The sequence below is a fragment of the Tamandua tetradactyla genome, chromosome 21, assembly GCF_023851605.1.
Source record: "Tamandua tetradactyla isolate mTamTet1 chromosome 21, mTamTet1.pri, whole genome shotgun sequence".
Classification (NCBI taxonomy): Eukaryota; Metazoa; Chordata; class Mammalia; order Pilosa; family Myrmecophagidae; genus Tamandua; species Tamandua tetradactyla.
The window spans coordinates 17157051-17178861 of NC_135347.1; the positions used below are offsets into that span (position 1 = coordinate 17157051).

Consider the following 21811-nt stretch of genomic DNA (forward strand, 5'->3'; position numbering starts at 1 on the left):
TACTAAATTGGAGTCACAAAAGTACAATAAAGACCTTGATTTTGGACTCTTAGCCTCCAAAACCATCAGACAATAAATTCTCCTTGCCTTCCCATTTCTTGGTGTTTGTCATAGCAACCCAGAGCAAACTAAGATACTCAGTAACTGTTACAGCCAATTACAAAACACCACAGGGATACCAAAGACTTGAAATACAGCACTATCAAATAACCTAATGAAAATATATAGAACATGGCACCCGATAACTGCAGAATAAACATTCTTTTCAAGCACATGAGAAAAAGAGGACCATTACTGGGCCATAATGCAGATCTTAATAAACATCAAAGCTCTGAAATCACACATATTCTATTCTTTGATTACACTGCAATGTTAGAAATCAAAACAAAAAATAACTAGAAAATCTCCATGTGTCTGTAAATTTAAAAATATAATACTTCTCAAACAACCCAATAGTCGAAGTAGAAATCACAATGAAACCAGAAAAACATTTTAAAGTAAATAATTAACGAACAACAAGAAATTAGCAAAAGAACAGCAAAGTAAATCCAAAGAGGGTGAAGAAAGGAAACAGGGCAGAAATTAATGATACATAAAATAAACATACAATAGAAAGGATCAGCAGAGCCCAAAATTCAGTTTTCTGGGAAGACTACTAAATCTCTGATGAGATTGATAAAGGAATAAAGAAGAGAAAGAACAAATAGCCCATATCAGTGTGAAAAGAGAACATATCATTACAAATCCTGAAGCCATTTAAAGGATAACAGAACATTCATTATAAACTTTTTTTTTCATAAATTTAAAAATTTAGATGAAAAAGGCATGTGCTTGGGGGCAAACTGTCCAAATCATCACAAGAAGAGGCATAAAACCTGAACAGACTTAAAAATTTGAAATCTAACTAGTAATTAAAAACCTTTCCACAAAGAAAATATCCAGTCCAGACGACTTCTGACAGGTTCTAGCCGCATTTAAGGAGGAAATAATTCCAGTCATACACCAACTCTTTCAGAACTTGTGGAGGGTTAGCTAACTTTATATGGCCAGCATAATCTTGATTTCAAACCTGGATAACAATACAGACCATCTCATTCATGAATATCAAAACCAAAATCATAAATGAATATTAACAAAATGAACCCTGCAATAGGTTTATCCCAGGAATCAGTTTAGTTTAACATTTAAAGCAAAATATAGGGGGCAGAGTGAATAATGGCTGAAAACTACCCTAATTTAATGAAAAACATGAAGTTACACATCTAAGAAGATCAACAACTCCAAAAAGAATAAAGTCAAATAGACCCACCTCACAGCATATTACAATCAAAATGGCAAATGTTAAAGGAAAAGAGAGAATTCTGAAAACCACCAGAGAGGAGAGAAGCAATGTGTCATAGTAGGGAGGCCCAATCAGATTAAGTGCTGAATTCTCATCAGAAATCATGCAGCAAGAAGAAAGTAGGCTGACATTTTTAAAGTGCTGTACCAACCAAGAATTCTGTATCTGGCAGAACTGTAACCAAGAAAGTAGGAATCATTATACAGATATTCATTTTTTGCTTTATAGACAGAAGGAAATGCCTGAAATCTCTAAATTGTAAGCCAGCTGCCTTGATCTGACATCGTATAGCCCTAATCTTCTGCCCCTGTGATGGCAAAAACCTTGTGACTAACTTCATTTGTACCCAGTTATCCAGTTTCTAAACTTTACAGTCCCCTTATCCAGTTTCTAAACTTTAGAGTCCTGTAATCACTAAAGACAGTTTCTAATTTTTATTAATGAATGGTCTTGGGTCAGCCCAGAACTAACCCACCCTAAATCCAAAGTAATCTTGATAACTGAGCCTGGATCTAATCGAAATGGGCCCACCTGACATGCGCAACAGCTTAGACTTTAACCTACAAGTCACCTATACCTCATTCCGACATTTTCTTACACGCATTATGTAACTAAACATATAATCAATCTGTGCATGCTCAATAATTAGATCACCTCTAATTAAATCATCTGGGGCCACTGTGCTCATTATCCTAAACCCTGACCATCTTTTCTCTAATAAAACTATCAGAATTAATACAGTTCGGGGAATCAGATTTTGGGCCGCTAGGCCATTTGTTCTCCTACTATGTGCCTAGTAATAAACTCTATCTCTCTCTGAAACTCTGGTGTCTCAGGAATTGGTTATTGAGCATGTTGGGCAAAAAAACCCACATCCTTTGTCCGGTAACAAAATTGTCTTATAAAAGTGAAGGTGGGATTAAGAAGATTCTCAGATAAACAAAAGCTGAGAGAGTTTGTCACCACTGAACTAGCATTACAGAGTTAAAGGGAGTTGTGCAGGTTGAAAGGAAAGGATAATTAACAACAGATCAAAGCTACATGAAGAAATAAAGATCTCCAGTAAGGGGAACAACATGGATAAATACAAACCTAAGTATCATTATATTTTTGGCTTGTAACTTCATTTTTTAAAATTTCCTACAGGATCTAAAACCCACAAATGCATAAAATATTGATGAATCAATGGTTTGGGGACTCAATGTGTAAATATGTAGTTTGTAACAAGAACTACATAAAGACAGAGGAGTATACAAACATATTTTACATATGCTATTGAAGCTGGTATCAAACCAAACAAGATTGGTGTACATTAAAGATGTTAAATTTAAGTTGATGGTAACCACAAAGAAAATATCAAAGAATGTGCAAACTTACAGAGATAGAAAGTAGAGCACAGGTTGCCAGGGGTAATGAGGAACTAATGCAAAATTAATGGAGGTTTTCTGTTTGGACTGAAGGCAAAGTTCTAGTAATTGATGGTGGTAAGGGTACTACCACATCATGAACGTGATCAATCCCACTGAATAGTATGCTTGGGAGAGGCTGGGATAGTAAGATTTTTACATGTTTCCACAATTTAAAAGAGAGAGAGAAAATAAAGAGAGAATGGCAACTAAATGCAAAACATAATCCCGGATAGGATGGAGGAGAAAAGGCTCAAAAGGATATTATTGAGACATAAGAAAAAAATCAGAATTATAGAGTGTCAGCTTTATTTCAATGTTGAATTTCTTGAACTTGGTAAGTATACTTAATTGCATTAAGTGAAGCACTATGTGTTTGTTCAAGGAGTATGATGTGTCCAATTGCTTTCAAATGTTCAAAAATGGATGGATAAATTGATGAAAGATTTAAAGATAGACAGACAGAATGATACAGCAAAGGAGGCAAGGTATTAAAATTAGTGGATCTGGGTATATGGGGAAGTGGGGGTATGTTGATGTTCTTTGTATGAGTTTGTATTGTTTTCGTAATTGTCGTATAAGTTCAAGATTATTTCAAAATTGAAAGTTTTTAAAAACCCAACGAAATATAATTCAATATATGAATGGAGGAAGGAGAAAATTCATATGATAATCAAATGTGGGGAAAAAAGTATCAGTTAAAATTCAAACAAAACAGATATAAAACAAAATGCTTAGCAAACTAGGAATAGCAGAGAACTTCTTTAATCTGACAAAAATTTTAACAAAAACAAAACTAACCTTCAACGAATGCATTTACAGTGATATGTTAAAAGCTTTCTCTTTGAGACCAGGAATACAACAGGGAGAAAAGTTTTTGGGATAATGACAAAGTTCTATTTCTTGATCTGAGTAATGATTTCATGTGTGTTTACTTACAGTAAAACATCAATGAAGAACTTAATGGTTATGTACCATTTGAAATATATTTTAAAGACAAAAAAGAAAGAAAATTTTGGAGGTGAACAGAAGACTGACCTAGACTATCACTCAAGATCAGCAACTATTTAGGTCCTAATTTTTCTTCCTAATATATATAATTAATTTCAAACCAACTAAGATTTACTGGGCCTATAAGATGTATGACCTGGTAATATACATCAAGAACCTTAAAAATGTTTGTATTTATGCATTCTGTAACTTCATTTCTAAATCTATCTATGGAAAAAATCAAAATAAAGGGAAAAAAATCATTATGTGCTAAGATGTTCACTGCACAACTGACAACAAAATGTAAAACAACTAAATAACCAACTACAGGGAATAGTTAAGAAAAATTTCTTCAATGGTATATTATACAGTTAGTTAAAATAAGATGTACAAAATATTCTAATAAATACATATTACCTAATGTTAAAAAAAAAGAGATATACACACACATATATACTATGATTGAAAGGGAGAAAGAAGTTGTAGGTACAGAAAAAAAGGGGAGGGGAAGGAGTAGAGCTGTAGGAGAGAGGAGAGCAAAACTACATTCAATTTTTACTGCGTGACAGGCTTATTGATATTATATGGTTTTTTCCCTGCATTTCTTAAATCTTCTATAATGACTATATAAACCATTAATAATGGGGTACATTACAAGAACTGAAGAAAATAATCTCAAGTTTCATGTATACTAAAAATAAAGCTTCATTACTTAAAAAATGTACCTTTAAAATTTCAAATGATTTTTATCTCAATATGATTTTATTCAGGTAAATTATTTTCTAACATTTAAATGGTGTAAGTCTATGATAATGTTACTTAGATTAGGGATCATTTCTAATTATATATGGTATTTTAAATGATGTAATTTTTTAAAGAAAATAATAATTAGAGCCCCCAAAATATTCACCTGCTCCAGTTTTCTTGCTAATATTTCCATTATTCTAACCAGTGTGCTCCTTAATGGCTAAATGAGAAAATTAATTAGTAATAGGTCTCAAGTGCTCATTCCTAAAAACAAAATAACTTATTCTCTGCATTAAAGGCTGTTATGCCTAGTTTAAATGATGCACAAAAAAAAGTTCTTTCATGAATTTTAACAAATGTACCACACTAAGGCAAGCTGTTACGCCCTAATGTAAACTATGGATTATAGTTAATAGTAATATTTTAATATTCTCTCATCACCTGTAGCAAAGGTACCATACTAATGTGAAGTGTTAACAATGGGGGGTAAATGGGAATGCTGTATTTTTTACATGATTTTTCTGTACACCTACAACTTTCTCTAATTAAAAAATATTTAAAAAAAAAAAAGCTGTTAACAGCTCCCCATTTTCTTAAGCAACAATTTTTCAACCTCACTGTTGGAATCCTGATTATTTTCTTACCAGTTGTGAGGTATGTTGTCTCAAGTAGTTGGCTAGCAATAATAAAATATAAACATTTTTGGATGCTTATTAAAAATAATAGTAAATTAAAGCAAACTGTTCTTATAATGTCACTTAAAGTAGTTTGCATTTCAGTATACTTTACTGAGGAGAGAAGAGGGCAGAGGAAATCTTACCTGTTGGAAATTCAATTCACTTATTCATTCGATATTTATGAGGTATCTACATAGGCAAGGCACCAGAGGCACTGTGTAACAAAAGGAAGCAAGCTGAAAATAATTAGATCGAATACAACTGGCATTTTAACATTTAAATCTTTGAATGGATAACACAATCCTGTTTTTCACTACTTGCCAGTACAAACTATCTTCTCTAGTTCTTTCTTTCTCTTAAAACACTCCAGTCTTCACCTGCTGCCATACCTCTGCCCATGCTCTTACCTACCTAAGTGCTTTTTGTTCACTCACAAGCACCTGTGGAAGGCTTACTATCTATGCCAGGCAAGCACTGTGTTTGGAACAGGAGAAGGAAAACGCTTTTTTTAATCCTTTCTATTCTTTGAAGTCTAGATCAAATGCCATCTCTTTCTCTAATAACTACTCACTAGCTTCTCCTTATTCTGAATGTTATAACTATTATTGTCCAAAACAGTGGCTTCCAATCTTTGATATAAGAACCATTTTTAATGTCAAAATGTTTCATGAAGCCCATTCTCATTCCCTAGGTCATCTAGTCTCATGGCCCTAAATACTATCTATACATTGATAATTTCCAAATGTATACTTTGATCATCACCCTCTAACCCATATATCCCACCTCAAAATATAATGCCATTCACCCAACTAATTGCTCATGCCAAAAATACTGGGGCCATCCTTTACTTCTCTCTCATACTCCACATCTAACCAGTAGACTTTAATTATACTACTTTCTAAATATATCACAAATATGACCACTTATTTGCATTTCCACCACTACCACCCTGGTCCAAGCCACCACATTTCCAAACTTATTGCAAGATTTTCCTAACTGGTTTTCCTGCTTCCATTCTTGTCTCCTAAGGTTACTTTTTTACACAAAGCCAGAGCAATCCTCTCATAAAACAAGTCAAATCTGGGTATTCCCATGCTAAAAACCCTCCAATAGCTTCCATCTCACTCAGAGTAAAACCAAGTCTTTAAATAACTTTTAATACCCTCCATGATCTAATTTCCCACCTGTCTGGCTTTATCTCCTACCACTTCTCCCCCACACTCACTCCATTTCAGCCACACTGGCCTTGTTTTCATTCTTCCAAAAAATTTCCTCTTAGGGATTCCTGTTCTTCTTGCCTCAACACTTGCTCCCAGATAGTTCCATGACTTACTCCATCATTTCACCCAGGTCTCCTAGTTCAAACATCACCTTCTCAAAGGATTCTTTCCTCATCAAGCTATTGTGCTGGTTTGAAACTGTTAGTACCCCAGAAAACTATGTTATTTTAATCCTCTTCCAATCTTATAGGGACAGCCATGATCTTTGAATCTTGATCCAATATTGTAGGGTGGGACCTCTTGATTAGGTTGTTTACATGGAGATGTGACACACCCAGTTGTGGGTGTGATCTTTTGATTAGGTGGAAATGTGACTCTACACATTCAAGGTGGGTCTTGATTAAGTTTACTGGAGTCCTTAAAAGAGCTGACACAGAGAACAGACACAAATACTTGTAGATGCAGAGAAAAACGCCAGAAGGACCCACAGGGTCTGTGGGAACTGTTTGAAAACAGAAACCAGAACAGAACCCAGCAGATATTGCCATGTGCCTTGCCATGAGATGCTAAACAAACCAGAACCCAGAGTTTTGTCCTGGAAGCTAAGTGAGGGCCCACAGATGCTTAGAGGGGAAGCCACTAGAATCAGAAGCACAAAGCAACAAACCAGGAAGAAGGACCTCAGATGCTAGCCACATACCCTCCCAGCTAACAGAGAAATCCTACATGCCATTCAGCCTTTCTTTGGAGTCAACTTATCTGCGCCAGTTTGAAACTGTTGTGTAACTCAGAAAAGCCATGTTCTTTAATCCTCATTCAATATTGGTGGGTGGGATCTTCCTGATTGTTTCCATGTAGATGTCACCAACCGAACTGTGGTTTTGACCTTTTGATTAGGTGGTTTCCAGGGAGATATGACTCCACCCATTCAAGATGGGTTGCTTACTGAAGCCCTTTAAGAGGGAAAAATTTTAGAAAAAGCTTCTGAAGTGACAGGGCCAACAGAGACCCAGACATTTGAGATGCAGAAAGAAAACTCCCCTGGGGAATCTGTTTGAAACCAGAAGTCAAAGATCCAGCAGATGCCAGCCACATGCCTTCCCAGCTGACAGAGGTGTTCTGGACCCCATTGGCCTTTCTTGAGTCAAGTCATCTTTCCTGGATGCCTTAGTTTGGACACTTTTATGGCCTTAGAAATGTAAATTTGTACCTTAACAAATCCCTTTTATAAAAGCTGATCCATTTCTGACATATTGCATTCCAGTAGCATTACCAAACTGTAACACTTATCTAAAGTAGCATCCACTGTTACTCTTTATCCCTGTAACCTATTTTACTTCAAAGCATGAACCCTATCTAATAATATTTGTCTGTGTGTACATGTGTATAATATTTACTGTCTCTTCCACTAAAATTTAAGCTTAAAGAGAGGAGACACTATTCTGTTCCCACTGTAGTGACACTAACTGCACACAATAGAAAATATCTGGTGAATAAATGATTCACAGTAGTTGCTTTTAGTTTTGATGTATGAGAAAATACATAACAACACTATGAGAATTCAGTACAACTTTCAAATTAATTCATGCTCTATTAATCACAAAATATTTAACTGCTCTGGTAGTAGAAGGAGTACAATGTACATAATTCAAGGTTGAGTAACATCTGTTGAAGGAACGTGGCCTTCTTACATAGTAGTCTCTACTCTGTCCAAAATGTTCCCTTCTGTATTAGGCACAAAATCATATTAACTCATTTCATAAATAGTTATTATGTACTAAGCTAGACATTAAGAATGCTTTCTAGCTTAGTACATAATAACTGTTTATGGAATGAAAAGACTACGTATGAGACATATTAAAATAATCCCCAGGGTATAATATACAATGGAGGTATATAGATTGTAATGTTGTAGCACTATTAGGGGATAAACCTTTTTAAGGGAAGCTTTTAGTAATGGTGATACTCAACATATACCTACAAAGCAAACACAAAAAACATTTTTCACTTTATATGTGAAAAAATGGCAGTAAATTTGAAAATGTTACAATGATTTGCTATCATGAGATAAGCTAGCCTGTCAATGAATTCAAAATAAGGGGAATTAAAGAGCAGAATAAATCACAAAGAAACTGAGCCACATCCTTGATTTCATGTGAGCTGTGGGATGAAATTAGCTGAAGTTTAACTACAAAATCTAACCGTTCCCTTTACTACTGTTTAAGACAGGTTAAATTTGCTTTTCTCTCACTTGCAATATAAGAATATAAATGAATTTCAGTGAATTCGTTTAAAAAGCAAAGCCTTCACCTACTTCAGTGGGTACATATGTAGAGCAACTACTGGCAATTTTGAAGGGACAATTCATTGTTTTGTGGGACCTCCCAGACATTACAGGACTTAGAATGTCTGGCCTCAGCCTATTAATTGTTAGTAGGACTTCACAGTCACTGTGACAACCAAAAATGCCTCCACATATTTCCAAACATATTCCACCCCCAAGGTGAATCAAAAATCTACTTCATAATAGCTTTTATATGCACCTGTTTTTCACAGGGGCTCTAATGGTATGCTCAAATGCACTTATCATCAACCTTAAAAGAATTGGGATATAGAAATTATCTAAAATTGAGAGTGTTGATGGATTGTTGACTTTGGATATTATAAATGATGCCTAATGAATGGAGGTGGCTGAAGGATGCACTGACTGAGAAGCAGATTGGCAGATAATGGTGCATACATATGATCGAATATTGCGCTACAAAAAGGCATGAAGTGGTGAGGCATGCAGCATTGCGAATGAACCTGTGGGACATTTGGTGAGGCAAAATAGGCCCGAAACAAAAGAGCAAGTATTTTATGGTCTCCTTTAGAAAATGCCTATAAGAAAATAAGGGCCTAGATGTAAGCTCTTATAGCAGTCACGTTTAGCTTGGAGTGGTAATTATTATTTCTGGATTTTGAGAGGCTGTTTTATATATATATAACCTGGTATTTAGAGATAAGAATGAAGCCAATCAGGTCAGGATTAAGGTAATTCAGAACACAGGGATACCAGGAAGACATTGTCTATATTTTAGAACCTCATCTACTTCTTGAGACAAAAGGAAGAAAGGTTTATTTTGTCCAGAATCTAAATTTCCTGTAGCACTTACTCTAACTCAACGTTGTCTGGACAGCTGATTTAAACAATCCAAACACGGGGAACCCAGAATAAGATTGAGGGCCTTTAATCCTGTATAGCTTAATGTAAAGCCTGGATACATTCCAGAATATATTAAGCAGATAATCAAAAAGTATTGGTGAAGTCCCTTAAGGGACGGGAGAAAAAATATGGAACTATTAAACTCTACTCCAGGGAAACCCTTCATGCTGTCTCAAACATTAGGGACACCCAAACCAATAGGGCAAGCCCTTGATCTTGAAGCTTTGCTCTTGTGAAGCTTATGAATGTAGAAGAGAAGCTTAGCCTATTTATGCATGAGTTACTTCTGGAAGACCTCTTTTGTTGCTCAGATGTGGCCTCACTCAAACTCTGCAAGTGAAATCATTGCCCTCCCTGTATACAGCACATCGAGGGGTGAAAGTCTCCCTGGCAGTGTGGGAGATGACTCCCAGGGATGAATCTGGCCCTGGCATCATGGTATTAACAACGCCATCCTGACCAAAAGGGGGAAAAGAAGTGTAACAAATAAGGTATCAGTGGCTGAGTGAGTTCAAATAGAGTCAAGAGGCTATTCTGGAGACACTCTTACATAAGCTTCAATTAGACAGTTCTGCCTATCATAACTTGCAAAATCCCAACCAAAAGCATTCCAGTCAATCCTAAAGAACACCTAAAGCAATACATAAGATTCTACAAAGGTTCCATGCACTAGGGTAAATTTCCAGAAATCTACAACTTTCAGATGGGTCCCTGGACCACGTAGGTCCTGAAACCTAGAGGGCCCAGCATCTCCAGAACATCAACTACTTCCATCCTCCTACCTCATTTTATCAACAGCCCCTTCCAACATGAAAAAGTTAAAATGGGGATAGCCTAAATACCCCTAAAGAGTGGGATAGAAAGATCAAAGGTGATAGTGGAGTTATATAGGGAAGGGAAGGTTTAACAAATGAGTATGATTGCTGAATCATTATAGTGATATTTCTTTTCGTCTCCAGTATCTTAGAACAGCTAGAAATAAAAACCTAAAATTGTGGAATTGTTACCCATATCAAATTCTGAAATCTGTTTTTCTACTAATTGTTGCACTAAGCTTTGAAATTTATTGTTTTTTTTTGCATATAGGTTATTTTTCACAAAAAAGAAAAAAAGGCACTTGTGATGATAAAAATACATATATATACCTTCTAGCCTTCAATGTCCTGTAGCAACTAGAAAGAAAAATCTGAGATGATGGAATCATAGCCACGATAAATTCTGGGATCAGTCTTGTAACTACTTGTTGAAGAATGCTTTGAAAATTACTTTCTTCTTTCTCTGCTTTGTATATATGTTATATTATACAATAAAAAAAGTTAAAAAGAAATTATTTGGGGTATAGCACTCAAATATTCTAATTTTATACAATAATCCATTTTTAACCACTCATCTATGACTATCTAAATGCTTGGCCAATATCTCTAAATTTAGCTTACATCAATTCTTGGCGTAACCAATGCTTTAAGTTTGTTACCAGCACCTGAAAATTCTTATTGAAACTTACTTCTCCATAAAATACTATAGAGGTATGCCACTGATATTATTGTTTAGCTTTCCTTTAGCCACTTGCCTACCTTCTTCTTAGACTGAAGTGTCCCCCCGCCTTGAAACTAGGATTTGGGCATGTCAGGAATGACTATGTGATACAGGATTTCTGAGAAAGGTTTACTTTCCTAATCAAGAGATGAAAGGGCAACTTCCTTCTGTTTTTTGGTACTTATGTGAAAATGCGATGCCTGAAACAGAAAAAGCTATCTACAACCATAAAGGGACAAGTCTAACTAAAAAGATCAGCACACTAAGGATAGCAAAGCATAAAGATAGAAAGTCATCTGTGATGACTTCATTGTGTAGGTAATAAGACTAATCATGGAATCCTTTAACTCTGGTCTTCTTTTTATGTGAGATATGTTTAAATCACTAATCACTGAGTATCACAACTTGGGGTCTAACTAATACAACATGTCCTTAAGACCTGACAACTGACTGAAAGTGAGAAGAAAAGAACAAAGATGAATGCAAGGTTTTAAGACTGGGTGGCTGAAAGGTGATCAGAAGAGAGATACCAGAAGGAAGAGGAAAATAAATACACATATGCACATGTAAACAACACACTAGGTGAGGGTAGGTGGATGGAGATAAAATTGACAGTTTGGTACAAGTTAAGCTTATGGGAAGTGGGATGTAGAATTATAGACTGAGAAACATACACACAGAAATGATAATTTAAGTCATCAAAAAGGATACGATCACCAAAAGTAAGCAGTGACCTGGTTACCTACCCTGTATTCTACCCTGAATTCATCCCACCACTCAACCTCCACCACTATCAGTTGTGCTGCAGCCTTCATTTTAGGTGGGATTTACCACACTGGCTAGACCAATTAAAATAATTCAAGCTTGGCTGCATGATCTTCTATATTTGCCCAATAAGAATAGAGCTTAAGGCTTTTGAGAAAAAGCTAATGGAAGTGAAGCCTTCTCTCCCACTTTGGAAGTCAACAAAGAAAGCTATAGCTTGAACATTGTGAGTAGACATCTTTTTACTAAGAGGGAAGCCAGTACGAGGATGAAGTTAAAACAGGAGATGGACAAAGGTGAGAGAATAGCAGCAAAATGCAACCTCAGTACTGAAGACATAAGCTTCTGAATAAACCATTCTTTAAGCCATTCTCTCTACGCTCTTGGCAACTACATGAGCCAATACATTTCTTTTGTTTTTAAATTTAGTTTGCATCCTAACTGATAGAGGAAACAGCTATGTTTAGGGAAGGACAAAGTCAAGACAGTGCAGGAAATACTAAAGAAACTTTCAGAGAAGTAGGAAAATGAGGAGGTCCCATGTAAAATAACCAAGAAATCAGACCATTCTAAGAGAATACATTCCATGTGTAGTCTAAGGAACCCAAGAATGACAAAGGAAAGGGCATTTAATTCGGTGATCAGGAGATCACAGGTAACTTTTGAAACATCAGTTCGAGGGGTGAAACAGTAAAGAAAGTCAGAATGCAAAGGAAAGGAGAATTTATTAAGAACCCTACAACACAAAAAAAACTTGGAGGAACACTTAATGTGTTAATTACTTTAATTACCTATAAGTATTAACATCCTATTTTACAGATACAGCATAGAGTCTGAGTAGCAACTAGCCCACATCTGTATACTACCAATTAGTTCTAACAGACTTCAAACCCAGATCTGGATCAATGTTCTTCATACTATACCAGGCTCCTCGGACGAAAGGATGACTCTTTAAGGAAAAGAATAAAAACACAGTGGCTCACCATGCTCAAGACTCATGGCCTTCTTGAGTTGCACAGTACACAGCACTGTATTTGGGAGCCCTGAAGTAGATACAAACATGTACGTAGGCTAGAGAGGGAGAGGTTGAAAATGAAAGACATGTAGGGAAATGGACAGTTCTGGAGAAAGGGACATAGAAAGGGACGATCACGGACACATTTGGAGGGAGTTCGACTTGAAAAGAAGGAAGGATTTGTCTTCTTCTACAATATAAATAAGATGACACTGAGACAGAAAAGAAGGACAAAGAGGGAGTATACTCAGATAGCTGAAATTTTTCTCTGTAAAGGAAGAGATCAAGTTATTTGTTATAAAAGCCTTTTAGAAAATGAGACAAAAGATTTCAAGATCAAAGTGACAAAGCCAGCAATGAGGCTTACTCAGAATTGGGGACTAGACAGGTAGTTCTACAGACAGTGAAGCATTCTAGGGCATAAATAAAAGCTTAGTAAAAATGGATGGCCATGGCATCCTGGATCTATAGGGAGGCAAATGATATCAACAGTAGGCTAATAAACCAGGTGAAAAGAGACTAATAGGGGTTGATACTGAAAGAGAGAAACAGGTTCCATAAGAGTCAAAGAACAGAGCCAGAAGTTTTGAGGAGAGTTTGTCAGAGATGTGTTTTTGACACAATGCTTCAAATTATTTTCACAGAAGCAGTGAGCCGTTTGTTGAGGCTCAGCCTCCACATTCTCCCTATCGTCCCTTCCTACCAATGGTAAGAGAATTGAAAACTAGCTCTAAAAGTATGCAGCTCTTGCTGTAGAAAAGTGACGCAATAAACAAATGCACTAATTAATCCAAACAGAGATCAAACATAGATCATCCTATCTTCTTTTAAATGAAACAATTATATCCCTAGATTTAAAAACTCATTAAAAGGTCAAAAGTCTACACCAAAGAGAAGAATAAGAGTATGTCATCATGAGATAGAATGAAAAGTAAACAGTTCTGTCAGGCCAATAATAATTCATGTGCTAAAGATTTTCAGTATACAACTTCAATAGGGCAGGGATAGTCTGTGCTTGATAACTTTGGAGAGCACCAAGCATGGTTTTGAGAAAATGATATTGTTCAATTTAGCATTAATAAAACAGGTCCAACGCATTTGCAACTTCAAATGACAGCTATCATTTATAATCCCACTCTACAATTTTGAAACTCAACATTATTCAACTACAAGGAAAGATGGGGAATCAGTCATGGCAACTCCCTGTACTACCACTTCAATCCTGAAATTTGCACTTATAAACTCTGGCAAGGAACCATGTTATTTAGGCAAGTTTCTTTTATCAGTAATTTTGACTACCCTTGCCCCAGGAATAAAGAAGGGAGAACCGAGAAGGGCAGAAACTTAAATTTTACAGAAAATATCAGGTACAATAAAGGATTGTTAAGCAGTTGCAAAAATCAAGCACAGAAAAAAAATTAGAAGTTTTGGGTTTAGAGACTTTCTCCATTTTAGTCCTTTCTAAATAAAACAAAGGGCTTGTACAACAGTGATTCAATAGCTTCAATGTGCAATTTATGCTAACAATGAATAAAAGAATATGTCACTTGGAGGTGCAAGGGCAGTTCAGTGGTACAATTCTGGCCTGCCAAGCAGGAGACCCGAGTTCTATTCCCGGCCCATGCACTTCCCAAAGAACAAACGAACAAGCAAAGAAAGAAAAGCCAAATAAACAAACAAAATTCAACAAATGGTGCTGCAATGACCGCATACTCACATGAAAAAAGAATGAAACGTGACCCCCACCAAAGAGCAAAAAGGAAAAAAAAAAAAAAGTCGCTTATACTTTCTTGTGCCATTTCAGGATATCTTACTTTATAAGTCTTCATTTTCAAAACCAACAAAACGCTTCTAGAAAATTCACGTCCCCCTCTCAAACGTTCAGAAACCAAAGTCTATGATCAGAAAGAGATTAATTTAGGTGAACAATCTATTTGTCATTACATGCACCATTCCTGTGGTTCTGTGGCCAAAGAGTCACTCTCCCAAACCATCCCAGTCTCCTGCGGAATTGCTTTCTTTATACAACGTAACAAAATTCACTGGTCTCTGGATAAGAAGCTTATTCTCTGTAATTCTGTATACCAGTCTATAGGATAATATTTTCAGGAAGAGAGTTAGTAACTTTTAAAGGGATAAGAGGACCGAGACAAGGAAGATGCAGAGGTGATTAAAACCGGAGCGGCGGCGGTCCCACCCACCTAACACGAATGCGGGAGAGCGTGTACATAGGGGGGAAGCTTCATCCAGAGCCAGGAAAGGTGTGGAGGGCTGGGGGCGTCGTGACCCCCACCCGGCGTTTGAGAATGGAGGACTCGCAAAGGCAGGGGCCAACTGGAGGCCTGAAAGGAGCCGTGGGGCGGGGAAGAGGGTGGGATGTGGACACAAGGGAGCCGCAGAAACGGGCCGAGCACTAGCAGGATCCCAAGCAGCGGCGAGGCAAAGCCGGGGAAGCTTTGCTGGGCGAAAAGACGCCAAAGCTTGCAGCCTCACCTGCCAGACGCTCGCCTCACGGCCAGAGGCACGGGCGCCGCCTGGGCGCCTTCTCTTCTGTCGGGCACAGTCCCTACCGCTGCCAGAGCTCCAAGACCCGAGAGCTGGGAGTGGAAAAGAAGCGGGCAAAGCGGCGACCGGACCCGAGCCCAGGGAGGTGTACATAAGGAGCGCCGGGGGCTCAGGAAGGCAACTCCGTGCCTCACCTTCTTCACCGGTAGCCAACAACGCTCCCCGGGAATAGCATCGCGCCAGCCTCGGCCCGCTGCCCCCGGACTTTCGCCCGCAGCCCTCTCCGGCAGCGGCCCGGCTTCCGGCGGCTTCAACCCACCCCCCTTGCTACTTGCCCTCCGCCATATTGTTGGAGGCGGGAAGACTATAGTGCGCATGCGCGAGCGGAGATCGCCTCCGCCCTCTGCCCAGCGTAGCAGAGATGTGTTGCGCAGCCGCGTTGGCTGTTACGGTCCCACCGGCTGGCCTTGTTTGGTGGTCCTAACCTGTGTGCGATTTCTACTTGGGAAGCAGAATCTCGGAGTCGCCAGAACTACTTTCCTTTCCTGAGCTGTATTGCAGCTAGATTTACAGAGCTTTCAATGTACCTTACGGTCAGTTATTCTGCAAACACCCATCAAGCGCCTGCTATATGTCAGGGCCTGAGCTAGGGGTTGATAATAAAAAAATGACAAAAGCTCGGCTCCAGCTCATCATTTAGTGAAGAAGATGGGGATGAACGGGTAAATTCCCCGAGTTCTTGCTTTGTACTTGCCGCCTACAACTTATCCTGAAAGTATCTCTTCTGTTTCACACCATTTGATCAATTCCTTACATTGCATTACCTCTCCAACTTCATTTCAGTTAACGTTAACTGAAAAATATTAATTCAATTTCTGATAAGCTAGATATCAATCCAGGCTCTTTACATTCGAGTGAGGAAGAATAGGCAATTAAAGACTAAAATAAAATAAAATGATTTTTGATGGTGTTACGAGCTAGGAAGAGACCAAACCTTGGAAAGATGTGGAGGATGGGAGATAGTGATTAGTGGTTCCCACAGAAGTGGCATTTGAGCTGAGGCTTGAGAGACCACAAGGGCACCGGAGTCATGAGAAGATGGGTGGCAGAACCTTCCAGATGGAGGGAGCAGCAAAAGCAGAGACCTGAGGTGGGAACCAGCCCGGCATATAAGAGGGACAGAAAGAATGAACTGTTTGGAGAGGGAGGAGATGGAGTCAGGGAGGAGGCAGGGGCCAAATTAGGTACAGTCTTGAGGCCATGGTATGGAGTCATATTTTATTCCAAGTGACCCCTTTAGCTTGTTGGCACTGCCCCAACTACTCCTCCTCTTCGCATTGGAGCACCTGACTGCCTCACTGCTTTGTGCACACTAATTCAGCTTCATGGAAAACCCTTCTTGTTCCTCACATGTCTGGTTTCTTGTCATTCTTTGCATTTTGGCTTAACGTCATCTCAGAAAGGACATTACGACCCCTGATCATTTCTTCAATGACAGTCAACATAATTTTCTTTCAACATAACTTTTAATTGTATATTTGTTTCTTCACTGAGTGGCTGAACCTGAGCTCCGTGAGGAAGGAAAGAGTTGTAATCACCAATGATTACTCAGTGCTTAGCATCATGCCTATCTCAGATAGTCATGCAAATGTTTGTTGAATTGATCAATATGGAAATTTGTCAGCTCCTAAGTTATCAGTGGTGTTCTACATTGGTTTTCATGTGTTGATTTTTTAAATTAAATCAAATAATTTCCTACATATATGCTTCCTCAACTAGGTTACAATTAGGAACCTTGGAAAGAGGGAGAATGGGAGGGAGAAAGATTGGTGATGATGGGGCAGTTGGCAGACATTGTATTGCATATGTTTGCAGGACTGGGAGAAAGAAGTCTTTAATTTTATGGAGCGTCTGTTATAAGTGCTGTGTACTATACTAGGTACTTAATCTTCACCACAGTCCTGCTAGGTAATTAACATTTTAATACGCCGGAAAGCTATGAGAGATTAAGTCACTGGCCCTAGATTAGATAGAAAGTGGTGGTTCTGACCCAAAGCGCATGCCCTTTCTATCTGAGAAGCTAGATTACAGGACAAGCTTATTTGGTGATTTGACTCTGTCAGTCAAAGACTGATTAGCAGTCTTTCTTTTAGCGATTTCAGTTTAACTGTCGTTGAAGAATCCAATCACATTCTATTCTTGCAAAGGACTTCAACTGGTTGGTAACTGCTGTGATTCTTCTTTTGGACTGGCACAGAGATTGCTTTATATTTTACCTTAAATATTTTTTTTAATTTTACATTTCTTTTATGAATAGCATATACATTTTCATCTAAGAAAAAAAGGAAATGCCAGCAAAAATGGTGCATATGGTAACTGCACCCCTTGGGTAGCGTTCTTTACTTATGAATAACTCCATCCGAGTCCTGGGTGATGCCTTAGACCCCAAAGACACTCCTCTGGCAAAGAGTGACTGGCTCCCTGCAGCAATCACTTTTCCCACTTACTTGGCAGACTCGCACACCCTCATTTCCCACAAAACAGGATAGCCGTCTCAGAATAGCTGGGGAGAACAGCTAGAAAAGATGGGGCTGTTGTCTTATTTCCAGGACCATCTAATCCTTTTACACTAAAACCTAGCCCAATCAGTTCATATGCAAAACAACTGGTAGGTGGGACTATAGACCCCAAAAGACTACCCCAGCTTCTACCAGCTGTAAGGTAATCCTTCCTTGGAATAAATTCTAGCAGCAAAACAATGTCTTCTGTTTCTCTGGTATTCTCTTCTTCTACAGTTACTGTCTTATGCAAATGGCAGGGCCTGAAATAGAGAAAAGAGGTGGAGACAGGCAGTGAGGAGGTCTGAGCTGCTATCGCAATGTGGCAGCAGACCAGCTGCAAGACCTCAGACAGCCACTCAACCCCATTGTGCAACAACTTCATCTGTACAAAGAAGGATAATTATAGCTGCCCTGCCTTCCTCAAAGATCTGCAGTGATATCTAACAAGTATTCATCCTGTGATGTTGTGACCAAGAAGATCTGACAGATACTGAGAAACAGTTAAGTAAAAGACAGGGTTCCTGCCATGGAGAATTGTACACTCTGGCTCAGAAGACAAGGCCGTTTCATATGACAAAATAACTAGCTCTATTAGGAGGCAGTAGAGGACAAATGCCAAGTGTGTGGTTTGGGTCTTACTATTGTTGCGGAGAGGAAGAGTGATCATTGTGGAGTAGGGTGGAGTGAGGAGACATCATGAAGGACATTAGCAGAAAAGGAATTTATTGGAAAGATATTGGATACTCACAGCATCTCTAGGAGCAACAATCAATATTGTACTGAGAATCAGCCTGCTGGATACAGATACCAAAACAGGCACCACCAATGCCTCCTGACCCTGAAAATGGATGATGCCACTATTGCCCCAGAAAACTAGAGACAGTTACTGTCAATCCACTACTCTCAACAGAATGGAGGAATACTACTTCTTCACAACACTAGCTTTCAATTCCAAACCTCAGATGTGGGCAAATGATTGACACAACTCAGTCATATTAATTAATTTATACTCTATCTTAATACTATCCAATTGAATTATAAGGCAAGCTACATATGCAATTTAAATTTTTCTAGTAGCTACAGTAAGCAAAGTTTTTAAATGTGCAATTAATTTTAATAATATATTTTACTTAGTCCCATATATCCAAAACGTTATCATTTCAACATGTGATACTAGCCACATTTTAAATGCTCAGTAGCCACATGGGGGGCGGTGGCTACCATATTTAACCATACAGCTCTGACTGATAGGGAGGCTGGAAAAAAAAGTATATGTACTTTATATGCCCACAGTGAGTGGTGAGTTCTGCTTAATGAGGAGGACAATGTTCCAAATAAAAGAAGAGAGTTCAGATGAAGTCTTGTAAATGGAAGATAAGATTGAAGAAAAAGCCAAGACTAGATTGTAGAAAATGGGAAATGGCAGACTAGGAACTTTTACCATTAATTTGATCATGCAGACTAGGAGCCACTGAAGCTTTCTGAACTGGGAAATTATTTTGAAAAGTTTAATAAAAGTAGGTGCAGATGCATATAAATACAAAGTTATTACTTGCAATATTATGCATAGCAGTAAAAGTAAGAAATAAAGTCAATCAGTGGGAAGCTGGTTAAATAAATTATAGTTCATTTATATTTAATTGAGTCACTCCCCCCAAAAGTAGGCACAGATGCTTATGTACCTGTGTGTTGTTAACTTGCATTAGCACCTACTTACATCAGCATCCCAAGGCTAAAGAGTAGTGGGGCTCAGGGAAAACAAGATTTGTTTTCTGTGCCAATGGTGATGCCTCCCAACCATTTTCATGTCATGGAAAATATAAAAAATAATACTTTTAAGGCGTGGTCTTAAATTAATTTCCAGATTCCAAAAATTCCTATGACCTGTTTTTAAAATCAATTTACCTGAAAAGGCATCCTCAGTCTCCATTTTGACAATAACCCTCTTTCCACTTTATCAAAGAGAAGTTTATCTCTCGTGTATCCCCCTGCTTAATATGATTCATTGCCCAGATGCCAATCAAAGGGATAATTTAACATTCCTTTTCATTGGTGCCCCATAGACGCTCCCAGTCCATCTCATTAAGACAGTGATTTCTAATAAACTTTTGTGTTCTAATAATTATTAACCAAAGCATATACTTTGTTTGTGCTGTTTGGATCAATTGTGCATTACTAATAATTTATTGCTAATTCAATTAATAGGAGTAATTTTAACACATTTCCTATGGTCATAAAAAATAAAATTTAATAAATGAAACTTGTTTTTTGGTAGAGAAGTGTGATAGGATTATTAATAAAAGACTTTCAGGCACTTTTGCTTCTGTTCAAGATGGAGTAACAAGTACTAGACGCCTTAAGCAACTAAAATCCTGGACAACATATGTGAAACAATGATTTTTAAGGCACTGAACATCATAACAACGAAAAACAGTGAGCCCTGAGAGATAGAAAACAACTGTCTTGGGAGCTCTTTCTTACTTGTTTGCTCTGAGGGAAGCCATGCTGTGAGCTACTATATTGTGAGCTGCCCTAAGGAGACGGCAATGTGGCAGGGACCTCAGGGAGACTTCTGACCAACAGCCAGTGAGAAACTGAGGTCATTAATCCAATGGTCTGAAAGAAACTGAATCCTGTCAACAATCAAGTGAGGGAGCTTAAAGACGGATCCTCTCCCAGTTAAGCCTTCAGAAGATACCATATCTTCAGTTGACAGCTTCATGAGAGAACTTGAGTCAGAAGCATCCGGCTAAATCATGTTCAAATTCCTGACCCATAGAAACTGTGAAATAATAAATGTTTCCTTTTTTAAGCGGCTAAGTCAGGGTAACTTGTTATCCAGCCACAGATAACTAATATAGGGAGGCAGACATGAGAAAGTTATGAATCCCACTTCTTATGGTACTGGAAACGGTCAAAGAGCAGGCTTGAAAATTTTTCACCCCACCAAACCAATTACGCATTTAAACTGTTTTTCTTCTATCCTCTTGTACCTCTATCAACCTTTCATTCATGATAACATAAACTGCTCTGGTTCTAGGCTCCACCTATTCCTTAAAACTTTCCAACTAAAGTGACTCAGTGTAATAACGTAAGCAGACAGAGATGCTGTGCTTTCACATCGAATGACATCAAAAAAGAAAACACTCCATCTGGGTAGAAATTGACAATTAGCCATATCCAATTCCTAGACATCTGGCTTTTAAATGAAACAGAAGATAGTAATGCCTGTTTCCCTTAGCATTCTTTTACGGGAAATGCTATTTATTCTTCTAATTTTTAAAGGGATAGCACCAATGCAGTTCTCAATATCAAATTACTAAAGATTTGTATATATATTTTTCATATTATCAAAGTGTTATGTATTTATTGTAGAAACTACCGAAATTCAAAGAGAGAGGAAGAGGGAAAACTCACCATCCAAGATAATGCTAACATTTTGATGAGTACCTTTTCACATATTATTTTAAAAAGAAAATAATATTCTCTTCTGACAATAAATCCTCCTTTTTAAAAGCCACAGCAGAATGTTTTAATGAATGAAATTTAAAGAAGACAACCAAACCATTTATTCCACTAAGAGCCACATCCATGTCTTCACACAGTTTATGGTTTGGTTGATGACATAGGTAACTCAGCCCTAGCAACTGGCTTAAATAGCTCAGAGCAATATTCCACAAGGCTAAAGCAGATCCAGTACTATGTCGAGAGTAGTCAGGCTCAGGGTAAACAAGATACACTTACACCTGTTCTCCCTTCATGCTTCCACTGCTGCCATGGAATTTGTGGGTGGGGAAATGGTTTTTTGACTTGCATCAGGTTCTTTAGTTTGCTGAAGTCAG

At 37.9% G+C, this 21811-nt stretch overlaps 1 protein-coding gene across 18 annotated transcripts in view; it reads right to left on the bottom strand.

Annotated features, from left to right (window-relative positions):
- APC (APC regulator of Wnt signaling pathway) overlaps window positions 1-15783 on the bottom strand; it is a 220943-nt gene extending 205160 nt beyond the window's left edge. For 4 of the 18 annotated variants that reach the window (XM_077138965.1, XM_077138963.1, XM_077138959.1 and 1 more), the window contains exon 1: window positions 15603-15783. Coding sequence is in view for 3 of the 18 variants with exons in the window: in XM_077138966.1 (XP_076995081.1) it covers window positions 15397-15561 (165 nt within the window). In the remaining 15 variants the exon portion in view is untranslated. Of the gene's footprint in view, window positions 1-5305; window positions 5377-15396 lie in introns of all 18 variants that reach the window. The other 14 variants (XM_077138967.1, XM_077138964.1, XM_077138961.1 and 11 more) reach the window with 7 other exon arrangements.
- Window positions 15784-21811: the final 6028 nt, after the last annotated feature.